Source organism: Varroa jacobsoni, unplaced genomic scaffold (genome assembly GCF_002532875.2).
Source record: "Varroa jacobsoni isolate VJ856 unplaced genomic scaffold, vjacob_1.0 scaffold_971, whole genome shotgun sequence".
In the NCBI taxonomy this organism is placed as follows: domain Eukaryota; kingdom Metazoa; phylum Arthropoda; class Arachnida; order Mesostigmata; family Varroidae; genus Varroa; species Varroa jacobsoni.
In genome coordinates this window covers 106,285-118,538 of record NW_019213873.1, presented here as the reverse complement: position 1 = coordinate 118,538, position 12,254 = coordinate 106,285, and the positions used below count along the sequence as shown (strand labels likewise).

At 37.6% G+C, this 12,254-nt stretch overlaps 2 protein-coding genes across 4 annotated transcripts; one reads left to right on the top strand and one right to left on the bottom strand.

Moving 5' to 3' along the window:
* Positions 1-5,707: 5,707 nt before the first annotated feature.
* RpS21 (ribosomal protein S21) lies at positions 5,708-7,318 on the bottom strand. 2 transcript variants are annotated; one of them, XM_022842073.2, is made up of 3 exons: positions 7,216-7,318; positions 6,942-7,014; positions 5,708-6,008 (listed from the first exon to the last, which is right to left on the bottom strand). In XM_022842073.2, exons 2-3 carry the CDS (start codon positions 6,989-6,991, stop codon positions 5,810-5,812), a joined length of 249 nt encoding a protein of 82 aa, XP_022697808.1. In that variant the 5' UTR covers positions 6,992-7,014; positions 7,216-7,318; the 3' UTR covers positions 5,708-5,809. The 2 variants fall into 2 exon arrangements, with proteins under 2 accessions (XP_022697808.1, XP_022697810.1); XM_022842075.2 differs by having other exon boundaries at positions 6,942-7,011; positions 7,216-7,252.
* A 175-nt stretch (positions 7,319-7,493) lies between these two features.
* Positions 7,494-12,189, top strand: LOC111265410 (uncharacterized). Of its 2 annotated transcripts, XM_022842071.2 has the most exons (3): positions 7,494-7,814; positions 8,057-8,150; positions 10,102-12,189. In XM_022842071.2, exon 3 carries the CDS (start codon positions 10,139-10,141, stop codon positions 11,372-11,374), a length of 1,236 nt encoding a protein of 411 aa, XP_022697806.1. In that variant the 5' UTR covers positions 7,494-7,814; positions 8,057-8,150; positions 10,102-10,138; the 3' UTR covers positions 11,375-12,189. The 2 variants fall into 2 exon arrangements, with proteins under 2 accessions (XP_022697806.1, XP_022697805.1); XM_022842070.2 differs by lacking the exon at positions 8,057-8,150.
* Positions 12,190-12,254: the final 65 nt, after the last annotated feature.

Here is a 12,254-nt window from a genome sequence, read left to right as displayed (position 1 = left end):
AAAGTTTCTAAAATTAGTAAAGTGTGCCGTATCTTATTCGTATCATATTTTTCTGTGCACCCATATTCAGAACCATCCATTTGACGAACTTTGAACAAAGATAGGGGAGTAGTGTGGCATCGAACATGTTTCGACATTGTATTATTACCTTATGTTACTTTAATAATAAGTGAACATAGGCTAAGGTATATGCATTTTTCTCTCCAATCTCAACCGTAGCCATTGTACCATATAAATTTTCAATCTAAATTGTGGGAACACATAAACAATACGTTAACAAAATATTATTTTTGCGTCTGTCTTTTGATCCACACAAGTCTGTCTATATTGTACAATACTTTGGATATTATGTATTCGCATCCTACAGACTGACGTTATTTAATTGGCCCATTGTAATAGTATAGACATGATCCGTTATCCAGGTTCGAAGGTAATACGTTGAATTTTGAAGCAAAGTACCTTTCTGGCAAACTGAATAAGCAATAAAGGTGTACGAACAATATGACGATATTATGCGAGTCTAACAGGCTTAAAATGTAGAACTGCCACAAGCTTTTCTATGGGTAGAAAAAAGGTGCGTCAGCTGTGTAGAACTACAGAAGTACTTCGAAATTTACATCGAAAATTACACCCTTTGTCAAGACAAAAATATAATTGTTGAGCCCGAGATGTTAAGCCGTCTTCGTAAGTCTCGTACGTGGACCCGATCGAAATGATAGATTGAACATAAACTACATATGCCAACATCTGCCTATATATTTATAAAAGTTAACGGTTTTGTCACTCAAAGAAATTTCAGTTCTTCATTCTGCTCAAAAAATTTCCTTATCGTACGAGCTTGAATGGTCTGATGCGATACCTCTAACGACAGCCACCAAAGCAAAATACAATTGATGGGAGTGATAAGAAAACAATAAGAATGATATTTAGGGAATCGCTTATTGAAATGGTGATACAAATATATAAGTATCATTTTCATTGTTTTGTATTGTATTAAAACTAATAGGTTGCTATTTGGAGAAAGTAAAAGTAACGTGGGTTTTAATATACTGTACAGATATAGGGAAGACCTTATAACAACTTCCCCTTTGAATAATAAACAAATTAAGGAAGCTTGGAAAAAAGCCAGAAATTTAACAAGATTAATACGGTATATCAACGAAACGTAAGTCTCGGAGGAAGTACAACATGGTCATCTTCAAAGACCGTATAACGTCAGTAATATCATATTTTCATAAAACGCACCAGAGTAATTATGACTATTGCTAACAACGTTAAATACGAGTGCGATTTTATATATATATATATATATATATATATATATATATCGGAGCGAGAGTGAATTTTTCCTGAACAGCCGTAATTATGCAAATGAAACGAAGAAAGTTAGATCAAAAACTGGGCTTTTCTTAAAGAAGCGATCCAAATCCCTAAAGATCAGTATTTAGAAAAATCGTAACTATGTGCTGAGTCGATCGGAGGAATAGTGTTCTACTATACCTAGCAACAATGTGTTTGTTGTTGCTAACGTATTATACACAGGAACTCACATAAGGGTTATCGCCAGAAACACGTTGAAATAGAAAATACGCCCGGTAGGGGGTTATTAATCACGGATAATTATTCGGATTACGCGGATAATCACAGAAAAACGCGCTAAACACGAATTCTTTTGCAAAATCGGTGAAGCAAGTGCTCTCTCAACAAAAGCTTCCAAAAGCAAAAAGCTCTTCATACTGCCGCATAACACAGGTAGCGTAGTAGACAATTGCTCTAACTCAGGAGGAATCAAACAACTTCACTAACAGATTTAGATATTAAGGCATTTAACGACGTTCTGCCAATGAACTAAAGCTAAAATACTGCGTGGCAGGCAAACGCCCACCGCATGTTTAAAGTTAATGCTGATCCCAAAAGGGAAAAATAGCCTTACGCAGCTGTACAATATCTGTATGTTGACTATATATTCATTTTAGAGAACTCTGTGGAAAATAATTTTGCAAATATTCTTTGGAAATGCAGATCGCTGGAAATAGTAAGACGACAGACAAGTAGCCTTCGGCATGCGCAGATTAACTTGTTCGCATTGTACCCCGTGCTATTAATGTACAGCAACATATAAACCGCAATGACGTTTATCTATGTGGCATTTTGTTTCGTATGTACTACGAATACAAAGCTTTATAATGCGAACACATTCTGGTTTAACTAAAGGGAACTTTTAGGTGATGAAGCTAAAAACAGTATATACAAAATCAATATTTAGCATGTAAACGATAAAACATTTGTTTATTCTAAGCAAATGCTAGCGAGCTCGATGAGTGGAAGGGAAAATGCTGGCTAGAAATCCACTCGTTTGACGCGGTGGGTTGAAAACTACCCCGAACCTGCTGGAACTGATCATTATTTCCATGCCTATATTGTGTGAGTTCATTGACACATTGCTACCAGAACGATAACCAGAGACTAGTAATACCGTGGCAGTGTACGCTGCCTCATGGTCTGATAAATATTAGCAATACTGCTAGCAGAGCCACGAAAGATGGAAAGCAAAATCAGAGTTCTTTTCATTGACATGAATGAGTCGCTTCCACAGGTAGTGGTAGTCAATGTATTAGACGCTGTATTGTAGATTTCTGTGGCACAATAAGTATCGCGTCTGATAAACGCGTCCATTGTTGGCATTAATCGAGGCATAGATTAGGCGACCAATGTTAATAAATCGTCCCACTGATCCTAAAGTTTTCATTGTTTAGTTGTCAATCGTTTCCCGTTATAATTTTTTCTTTTTTTTGGATAGGAAACAAGTCAGGAAAGCGTAAGGGAGCTTTTCTTTAAAGGAAAACAAGCCAAAAGTGTACCGTGTAACGAGGAACGTTTCACATTTGTACATATGCGTACGTACATTCGGAATATAAAATACATCATCACTGTGTAATGCAAACCTAGCCGCTCTAGGAGAATTTATATATATATATAGAAAAGGAGAGAGAGAGAGAAAGAGAGAGAAAAAAAGGTCATGGTTAATAATAATAAGACACAAAAATGAATTATTATAGACTATGAATGTGTAAATGTTAATGAAAAAGTTAGTGATACGGGAAACACAATTGATTCTTGAACTCTATGACAACGGTACTAACCGTGTAACTACAAATTACGGTATGACAAACAGGAGTTATTTAATTCACAATCGTTGAATAATAAAGTGTATGCATGTGGAAGTATGTATGTGGACAGTTACAAGAATGTAAAGGCCCAAAAAAGCGCGAGAATGAAGAGATTGAAGATGTCAAACCTTGTTCAAATAAAGGATATGGCAAACCTAACAAAGGCCCCCAAGGATAATGAGTACAACGACCGCAAGGTTAAGGCGGTTGATTAGAATGTAGGCATTTTTATTGATAGGCCTGTGACATCTGTAATGATTCAATATTGCAAATTTGGCCGAGGGTAGAAACACAATAGACCGACATTAACTAAACAGCAATAGGAGATCTCGGAAATAAACTAAAAGTTTCAAGTTGTAACTAGCAAATTGTAATTAAGATTATGACGAGAGTTATATATGAAAGTTAGAGAAAAGGAGAGCATGACAGAGAAGGGCATCAATAGAGAAAAACCAAAAGGTTTTGTGGGAGACGAAAAGTGGATTACCTAATAAAATATTAATAGCATACAAACAACTATCTCATTCATCTGTTCTGCCAGTATAGGAGTATGTTTTGACAACCTATGAAAATAACTTATTTCTCGCTTCGAAGTTGAGCTTCTGCAGTGGCGTCACAAAGTGTAAATATATACATCAAGAAAAATTTCATAATCTCAATAAAATAGAAGTATGTTAAATTTGTAACTCGATAATTCTGGTGAGATCAAAACTAAACTCTACATTATCTCTATTAGGTTCCCGCCTCGTATATAAGGCAGTCTTCTTGTTTCCACAGTAGTGGAGCTGAGACGTCATTAAGACTAGAACCCGAAAGACATCAGAAAATCGATATTATCAGGAATCGGCCGAATATTTACTACAATTTTCTTTGTATTTCACAAGACAACCGGCATCGCTTCGGTAAAAGATGTAGTTTTGTTAAGGGAAACGACCGAAAAAAGACGGTGTGTATTACGAATTACTCTAGTCCTGAAAGCAAAAGGTGTGTTAGCGGTAAAAAAAAGTCCGCCAACAACGCTTAAGGACTCAATCACCTTCCTAACCCATTTTACAGTGCATTCGGGTTTTCTCCGAAACATAGAGGTTCCTTTTGTAAATTGTACGCGAAAGCAAATAATGCAACAATGGCGCATACAGCCCACGGACGTATCTTCCTCCTGACAGATTTAAGTCCTCACTGACCGCAGTAATCTGATACCGGCCCTGGACTTGTAAAACTTTGGGAGCAAATTAGCTAAAGCGTATTACGCCAGGCACCAATGCAACCAGCGATCTTAAGGTACCACACTTAAAATTGTAATAATTGTAACCTGTTTATTTTAAGTAATATTTGTAGAACAAATACAATATAAATACCATTCTTTATTACCAAGCTTTATTGGCCTTTTATATTCGGATATGTCATGAAATAGAAGTAGTAAATGCGGTTGTTTTTAGTGTAGCACCAAAGGCATACTGCTGCAAGTCCGACGTATCTCCCTCCAAATTATATCATCAAACTTCTGCGTAGGTAGTAAAGAGTCAGCCTCATGGCTCGGCCAAAAAAGATTTCTCTAATGTTTGTATAGTATAAAATGATAGATCTCTATTATTGAGGAGGTTTGTTCGATGTTTCGTCAAGTCAAGGCCCGCCACTGCTAATTGGCTAGCGACTAATAATCACGTCGATGTCATTTTATCGTCCCTTGTCTGTGCGAGACACCATATGGTCAGGCTTGGGCTACTCACACAAGATAAGACGAAAATGCAGTAATTCTATGCAAAACTAACTAAAGGATTAAAATATCTTCTCAAACTGGTATCGAATCAATAGCCCAAGCAGAGCTGATAGAAAAACCGCTTCAGTTTCTTCAAATTATACCTCCCCCATGTCGGAACAAAGAATCTTTGCGAAACTGCCCCCGGATAAAGAAGACAATGACAATCTGTGTTTTCTATACAATTTTTTCAATAATGTGCAGCAGCAATAGATCGAGATCTGCAACTCATTGTATTAGCCAAAGTGAAGTCACCCCGCTAAGAGGAAAGCAATGGCGGCCTAATTATGACCAAATTTCTGTTCCTTCTGCGAGTCAGAGCAGCAGACATTCGATAAGTCGATACCACTCGGGCATAGAAGGGTGCAATCATTATCAAGCGTAAGTCTTAGTACCTATTTGAAGGAAAATAGTTCTTAAAACATGCAAAAATAGTCGTTAAGTGTAGTATGATTACGCGACGTGCACATAATTGATGAATCTTTCTAATCAATTTGATAATTATTCTGGTCAAAGTGGGGCTGTCCACTTGAACCAACAATGACAATTTAATTATGAACAGATATTCGTGTTCTGTGAAAAGATCTACTGGGTAACTGCCACCCAAGTACCGCTTGGGCATTACAAGTACCATTCATTAGGATACATAGATATTTCAAACAGAGTCAAATGTAATCCGCTTTGCCAAATTTCGCATATGAATGTAAATTAATTGCATAAATTACTTAAGATACACTACAACTAAGTAGATTACCTACATTAAAAACATACTGTCAAATTCGCGTCAGGCTCTCTTGAAGCACGGGAAGACTCAGCACTCTAATGCTGCCAACTCTCGGCTTCGCTAATACCCGATTTATTCTTTACATAAACAAATATTTTAGAAGTTCTGGGGTAGCATTCTATAATCTTTTGCCAGTCGGTTGACGCAATCATCGGACTCCCCCATACGACGGATAGCGCCGCAAATGGCTAAAGCTTTTGTCTTATAAGTGGTGCTACCGCTTTCGTTGAGCATGGCGAGCTCGAGCTGAATTGAAGCATGATCCTTTGCGTGGATAATGCGGTTTGAGGTAGAGCTGTAAGATAGGTACGAGTAGCCAAATTATTAGTGTGTTCCTTTTGCTATATCATTGACAAATAAAATTTCAACCTACAAACACAACATACAAGTGACCATACATATGAAACGCATTATCAACATCAAACACTCAAACAATTAAGGATGTTTTTTTGCCAAATCGTCACAACGAGCAAAGGATTTTTGTTCAGTCGATGTAAGTTGTATTAGCAGGTCACCAAATGAAACAATTGGAACGCTAATTTTCCGTGGCCACTTTGATGTCAACTTAAGCAAGTTAAGGACTCGTCAATACTAATCCCTAGATTTTGAACTACAGCCACCTGATGTGAGAAATGACTAAATTATAGCCATACACACAACATTGCGGTCGTTTGTATACTAGGCCATCAAAGAACCACGTAAAGTAAACACCAGCAGCCATTTTCGTCCTACAACGTTTACCACTTGATGGGTGGATTCCATAACACAACACAAAGCAAACACTTTCTCTAGCTGCTAGACTTATTAACACACTGAGAGAAGCTTTTCAAATGGATATTAGGCTTCTCATAGAACGTATTTTTAGACAGGTTTAAAAACAATACGCTAACATTCTTTTTACTTTAATAAGATATGGGAAATGCTTAACCGCATGCAGTAATATGGAAGTAACTTATGGATGTAGTTTTTACACCAAACTCGGCCTCAAAGTACTATTAGGCAAAATTCCAAATGTCGCCTGCGACGAATTCACTGAGCCAGGTAAGGAAAATTCAACCAAAATAAGGCTTGTAATGGAACCTGTGTCCAACGCTTTTCTGTCTTCATCCATACATGACGGATGAAGAGTTTCTTCAAGATGCTTCAGGTAGATTCTATTAGCATTCGACTCATGGGCTTAATAAAGTCATCTACGATTTTTACTGTTAAGGATGTCGACGGCACTTACCACTTTCTGGGAATGTACATATCTACAATCTCTTTAGCATCATTTTCCATGACTGAGGTCGCACGATGGACTTCTGAAAGGAAAAGAATGTATTAAGGCGGAGTTTGATGTAATAGAGTCGAAAAAAATAGAATACGCCATCCATTCGACTGAATCAAGTAAGTTTATATCTAATTTCTATTCGCTTCAGTACTCTGCCGTAGTGATCACTGATCATCATTTACGGTTTTGTATAAATCTAACAAAATAGACATAGTTTCAAGCCAAATTTTACCCTGGCGATGTAAACACCACGAGGCCAACAACAAAAAGGAAACCGAAACGGAACTGAACAGAGACAACAATTCGTGATCAACGGCTTAAGGAGAAGCTTCAGCGATGCTAGAGTAAGCGATTCAATTGTGCAAACTCTTAGCTTATCTCTTCCATTATTTTGCCTAGAAATTATTGTCCATAACGTACCACATACGTTGTAACAGTTTGCACATTTTTTTGTCTTAAGTCAAAGTTTCCAAAACAATTGTTGATTTTTTTCTCATTGACCAAGCTTCTACTCAACAGTGAGGCCATCACTCATAATCAGTGCTACATTCACTATGACGATTGGACTAGCATAAGAAAAAACTATGAGTTTGGGGGGATAATATTTATCACAGGATTAACGTCTCTCCAGTCGTAGAGTTTTCTGGCTTTATATTAGGCAAAAGACGCTATCAATAATATATGTGGGCAAATCACCGTATCGAAACCACCCGCTTCAAAAAGATGTCGAATGTAATCGAACGAAAGCTCAGCCAAAAACTACAAAACATCTAGAAGATCAAAAGAAGATTTCATGTGTAAAGAATTTCACCTGCCTGCATAGACTGTTAGGTAAGAAGATGATGTTTTATTTGAGTGAGGATTACTTTATTTAATGATAAAAATCGTTTTAGGTTCAAGCAAATTCTCTTCTCTTATAGTTTGTGTTAATGCGATGCCGTCCATTCCATCTGATGATTGATATAAAAACGTTCTATTACTGTGTACCGTATGCTGTTTGCTGTATTATTGGCTGACTGTTCGACCATCCTGCAAAACTTTCTATGTCTGAACCACTTTTTCGACGGAAACAGATTGAAAAAAATGTCAGTTGGTTAGAAGAACGGATCTTCCAGCAGCCGGTTCTTTCATCCTGATCCATTTTCAACTTTAAATAATTATTATCAGGTAAGATGGCAACCTCCCAAAATACCCTTCCTTTGTCTCTGTATTCCTTTAAATATCAACTAAGACGCTTACGAGCTGATCTTAATCGCTGTGCCATTACCACAAGGTTTATACTACAGTTTAAGTATTATTCGATTCTGCACCTTCATGTGTACGGAATATGACTTGACGAATCCGTGTAAAATAAAGTATGTTTATATGAAGAAATACTTAAAAGAAGACTGCCCTTCAGGAAGGAAAATTCTTCTCTTCCTGATCCACTATAGCAGCATTTAAAGCATCGGAGTGTTCACCGGTACCAAATCTGCACGGTTGTTTGTTTATGTGTACGAAAATCTTTAACAAAGTTGCATAAAAAATCATATTAAAAAAAACTATCAAAACAGTCGTAAACGTACTATGCGCGGAGATCGATATATAATTAAAACCAATTCCTGGGTATGAAATAGGAAAGGTTATGTTTTAAAGTAACTCAGTGAATTTTATGTGGAAAAGTTTCTATTATGTGCCGTATGAATGAAATCAGGATCGGTTATAACCATATAATCGGCCATCATCTAGTGCTAAAACTCTAGATTTATATGAGGTGTAGCTTAGTTTAAATTCCGAAGGCAAACAAAGGTGGGGGGTCGTTTTAGAGGAAGTAGTTCGCACATATTTCTATAAGCGCACCACATTAACAGTGTTTTAATATCGGAGGAGTTCCAGTAGTCGCATGAAGCAAATTACCACTCCGTATATCTGTATATGCACAATATAGCGCGTCTTACTTCAGATCTTTTTATGCCTTCGTATTAAAAACTGTTTCTAAACAAAAACAAATATTTTAGCGAATTTTCTTGCATGTGCTAGTAATAGCATTTCTAAGGCTGAAGTTTATTCAATACAATTACTATAGACAGCGACTTCAGCTTCAATTGTGGATTTAAAGCACTATTTAGTTATTTAAAACAGTCCTTTTGTAGTTTGCACATAACTTGTTAGTTTTAATCATACATAAAACGATACAGCTAAGTGTTAACTCCTTGAAGTGTTACTCAAATAGGGTATATAAAAGAAATGGCAGCGGAAATAATTAATTGAGTTGATAGTAAGCCAGAAGTCTAAAAAATGTAATATATTAAAAAATTAAAAGATAAAAAAATTAGGAAGACATAAAAAGAGGTCAAAAGCTTAAAAGGATTACTGACACGTAAGTTAATAAAAACAAGTTGTCTGTATGAACCAACTGACAATTGGTTAACAGCCGTTTTGAAAAGAAAATTACAATTATCAAATAAACTCTCAAGGTAAGCTTTAAGAGTTAACCCTTTTAAGCTTTCGGCCACTTTAGGAAATCGTTAGTTATTTTGGGCCCTTAAGTGTTAGGCCATATATCGCTTGATTAATGGTGTTTTAGGCTACGAATTAAAGCTGTGATTGCGATGAATTGTTGTTATATCCAGTAAATAAGGCCATTAGGAAAAAAACTGTTTTGAAATAATTCTTTTCGTTTGGATACAGTCATAGGAACAAAGCATAAGAAATAACACTAGTTTAGGTGCCATTTTCTGCATACATATAAACATTAACTAATAAGAGTGTTAATGATATTTTGTATTAGCAACATTACTGTTATTTTATTAGGGTCCACACAGTTGTACTGCAAGACGACAACTAAATATATGCATGTTGTATATATTGCTCTAGTTGCTCTAAAACATTACATAAATGTATACTCAGCATCGAATCTAGTTCTACGTTTTTTGTACAATATTTTCTTTGAAGTTTCCTTGGGATCTCTTTCATATTTCTCTTGAAATTCTTAATTAGCATAAGACCATAATCTAATCAGTTTGTTATTTATTAAGGTACATTTGACAGCGTGATAGTTTAATAATTAATATAGCTTTAATAGCTATATTAATCTTTCTTCATTAACTTAATTAGCTTCTTCTTTGTTCGTTTGTAGATACATAACTGGAAAATATAACAAACACGAAGACGCTATGGAGGACGAACAACGACGTCGTCAAATTGAGGAAGAGATGGCACGATTTGAACAGGAGATTCTCCAGGTTCAACAGACATTGCCACCTCCACCGCCCCCGCCGCCCCCACCTCCTCCTTTACCATCAGCCGTTCCGGCTAGTGGTCCACCAACACCTGCAAATCTCTTTATTCCTCCACAGTTGCAGCGTAATCTCGCCGGCTTGCGACCACCACCGATGCCTCCAATGATGATGCCACCTAAACCGCCGTCTATAATGGCACCGAAACACCCCCCTCCTTCGATGATGCCCCCGGATCCATCAATGTTAATGGGACCTGGGGACACATCCATGATGGGTATGCCCCCGCCACCAGAACAGCTAATAATGTCGATGCCCCCAATAGGGATGCCGCCTAAGCCATCTATAATGGGAATGCCTCCTAGGCCATCATCTTTAATGATCCCGTCGCGTCTTCGTCACCCACATCAGCCACCACCAATGTGTTCACCAATGCGACCGCCGCAATTTCAGGCTGAGTCCACCGCGACGCCGACAACGATCACTGGGAAACCGGCTGTCACCGTTTACAGTGCACCCCCGAAGAAGGCTGCCGATCTGGAAGCAGATGAAATTCTAGCGGCATTGCAGAAAGCCGAAGCAGAACTCAAGGAAGCCAAAAACAACAACAGCCTAGCAAATGAAAAAGCTAACTGCGGTGCGATTACCCTCCAAACAGCGCCGTCTGCGCTTAAAGTAACGGGTCAGCTTGCTTCGTCCATCGTCGCGGCGCAGGCGAGCAGTGCGGCTGTTATTACAGCTGGACCTCCAGTGTCAGCGGTCGGCAACGGGAGTGAAGACACACCAAAAAAGAAGAGCAAGAAAGTAATTCGTATGGCTGGTCAACAGGTGTGGGAAGACAGCTCGTTAGCCGAATGGGATCCCGATGACTTCCGAATATTCTGCGGTGATCTTGGCAATGATGTTACTGATGATATGTTAACACGAGTGTTCTCAAAGTATCCGACGTTTGCTCGCGCAAAAGTTATCAGAGACAAACGCACGAATAAAAGTAAGGGGTACGGCTTTGTCAGCTTTAAGGAACCGCAAGGATTTATCAAGGCTATGCGTGAGCTGAATGGGAAATATGTCGGTAGTCGACCGATCAAATTACGAAAAAGTACATGGAACGAGAGAAATATCGACGTGGTAAAAAAGAAAATCAAGGATAAACAAAAACTTGGCCTTCTATAGGATCATTCATGAATATGTTGCAAGACAGATAGTCGTATTCATCTACCCTTAAGCGTGTAATTAGCTTGTCCAATGTGACTAGACGTGCTATACGTAGGGTCGAAAAAGTTACCCCAAGAATGTCGTCGAAAGGCCACTTTGTCAAAAATCTTCGTCTGAGTTACCGGGTTCCAAGTACAAAGTTCTTGTGATTTGTACGTGGTGAAACGAACATTGCACATGCATATAATGTCTCAAGTATGGCTTTATTCGAATAAAGCCGGACGAAAATTGTGTTGTTTACAAACCGGTCTTTGTAGATTTTTATGGATCAGTCTATGAATCAGCGAGACAGATCATTTTGGATCCTGTAGAAGTTGGGGTTTTTTTAGCGACCGTAGAGTTGATAGTTCGGATGACATTATTGGAGATTAAAATAATCGATATGCATCACTGATTATCAAATTGGCTTTGGCAGACTTGAGGAAACGAAGAATCGTCTTTCTGCGGTATCTATCGTTGAATTAATTTAAGTAACAATGTTTAACTGGACAACTGTAATGAATAGGAATATCATCTTGAAATTAAAGCGAGTTGTTGGCCTAGCCATTAGAGGGTAACTTTCCTCTTTGATTTGAGAAATAAGCCAGAAGAGGCTGACACAGACGAGTGATAGTATTTGATTATACCGAAGTGGAAAAGCATGATGCACGCGCTTTGCTAAATGTAGATAAACATGTGTAGTTAAAGCGTATATAACAATGAAAAATTCATATTTAAATAAACACAAGCGCATCGCGTCGCTATAATTGATACATTGCTGTAATACTATCTGAGTTGTTTTGTGCTTATTATTCCGTATATTAGACTAACGAAAGTGATACATTATAGACGCTTGTTA

Bases quoted from the DNA above. Each gene is read 5' to 3' on its own strand.
- RpS21 (XM_022842073.2), bottom strand. From the start codon at position 6,991: ATGGAAAATGATGCTAAAGAGATTGTAGATATGTACATTCCCAGAAAG. The intron at 6,009-6,941 runs GTAAGTGCCGTC...CCTATCTTACAG, and splicing joins ATGTACATTCCCAGAAAGTG to CTCTACCTCAAACCGCATTA.
- LOC111265410 (XM_022842070.2), top strand. From the start codon at position 10,139: ATGGAGGACGAACAACGACGTCGTCAAATTGAGGAAGAGATGGCACGA.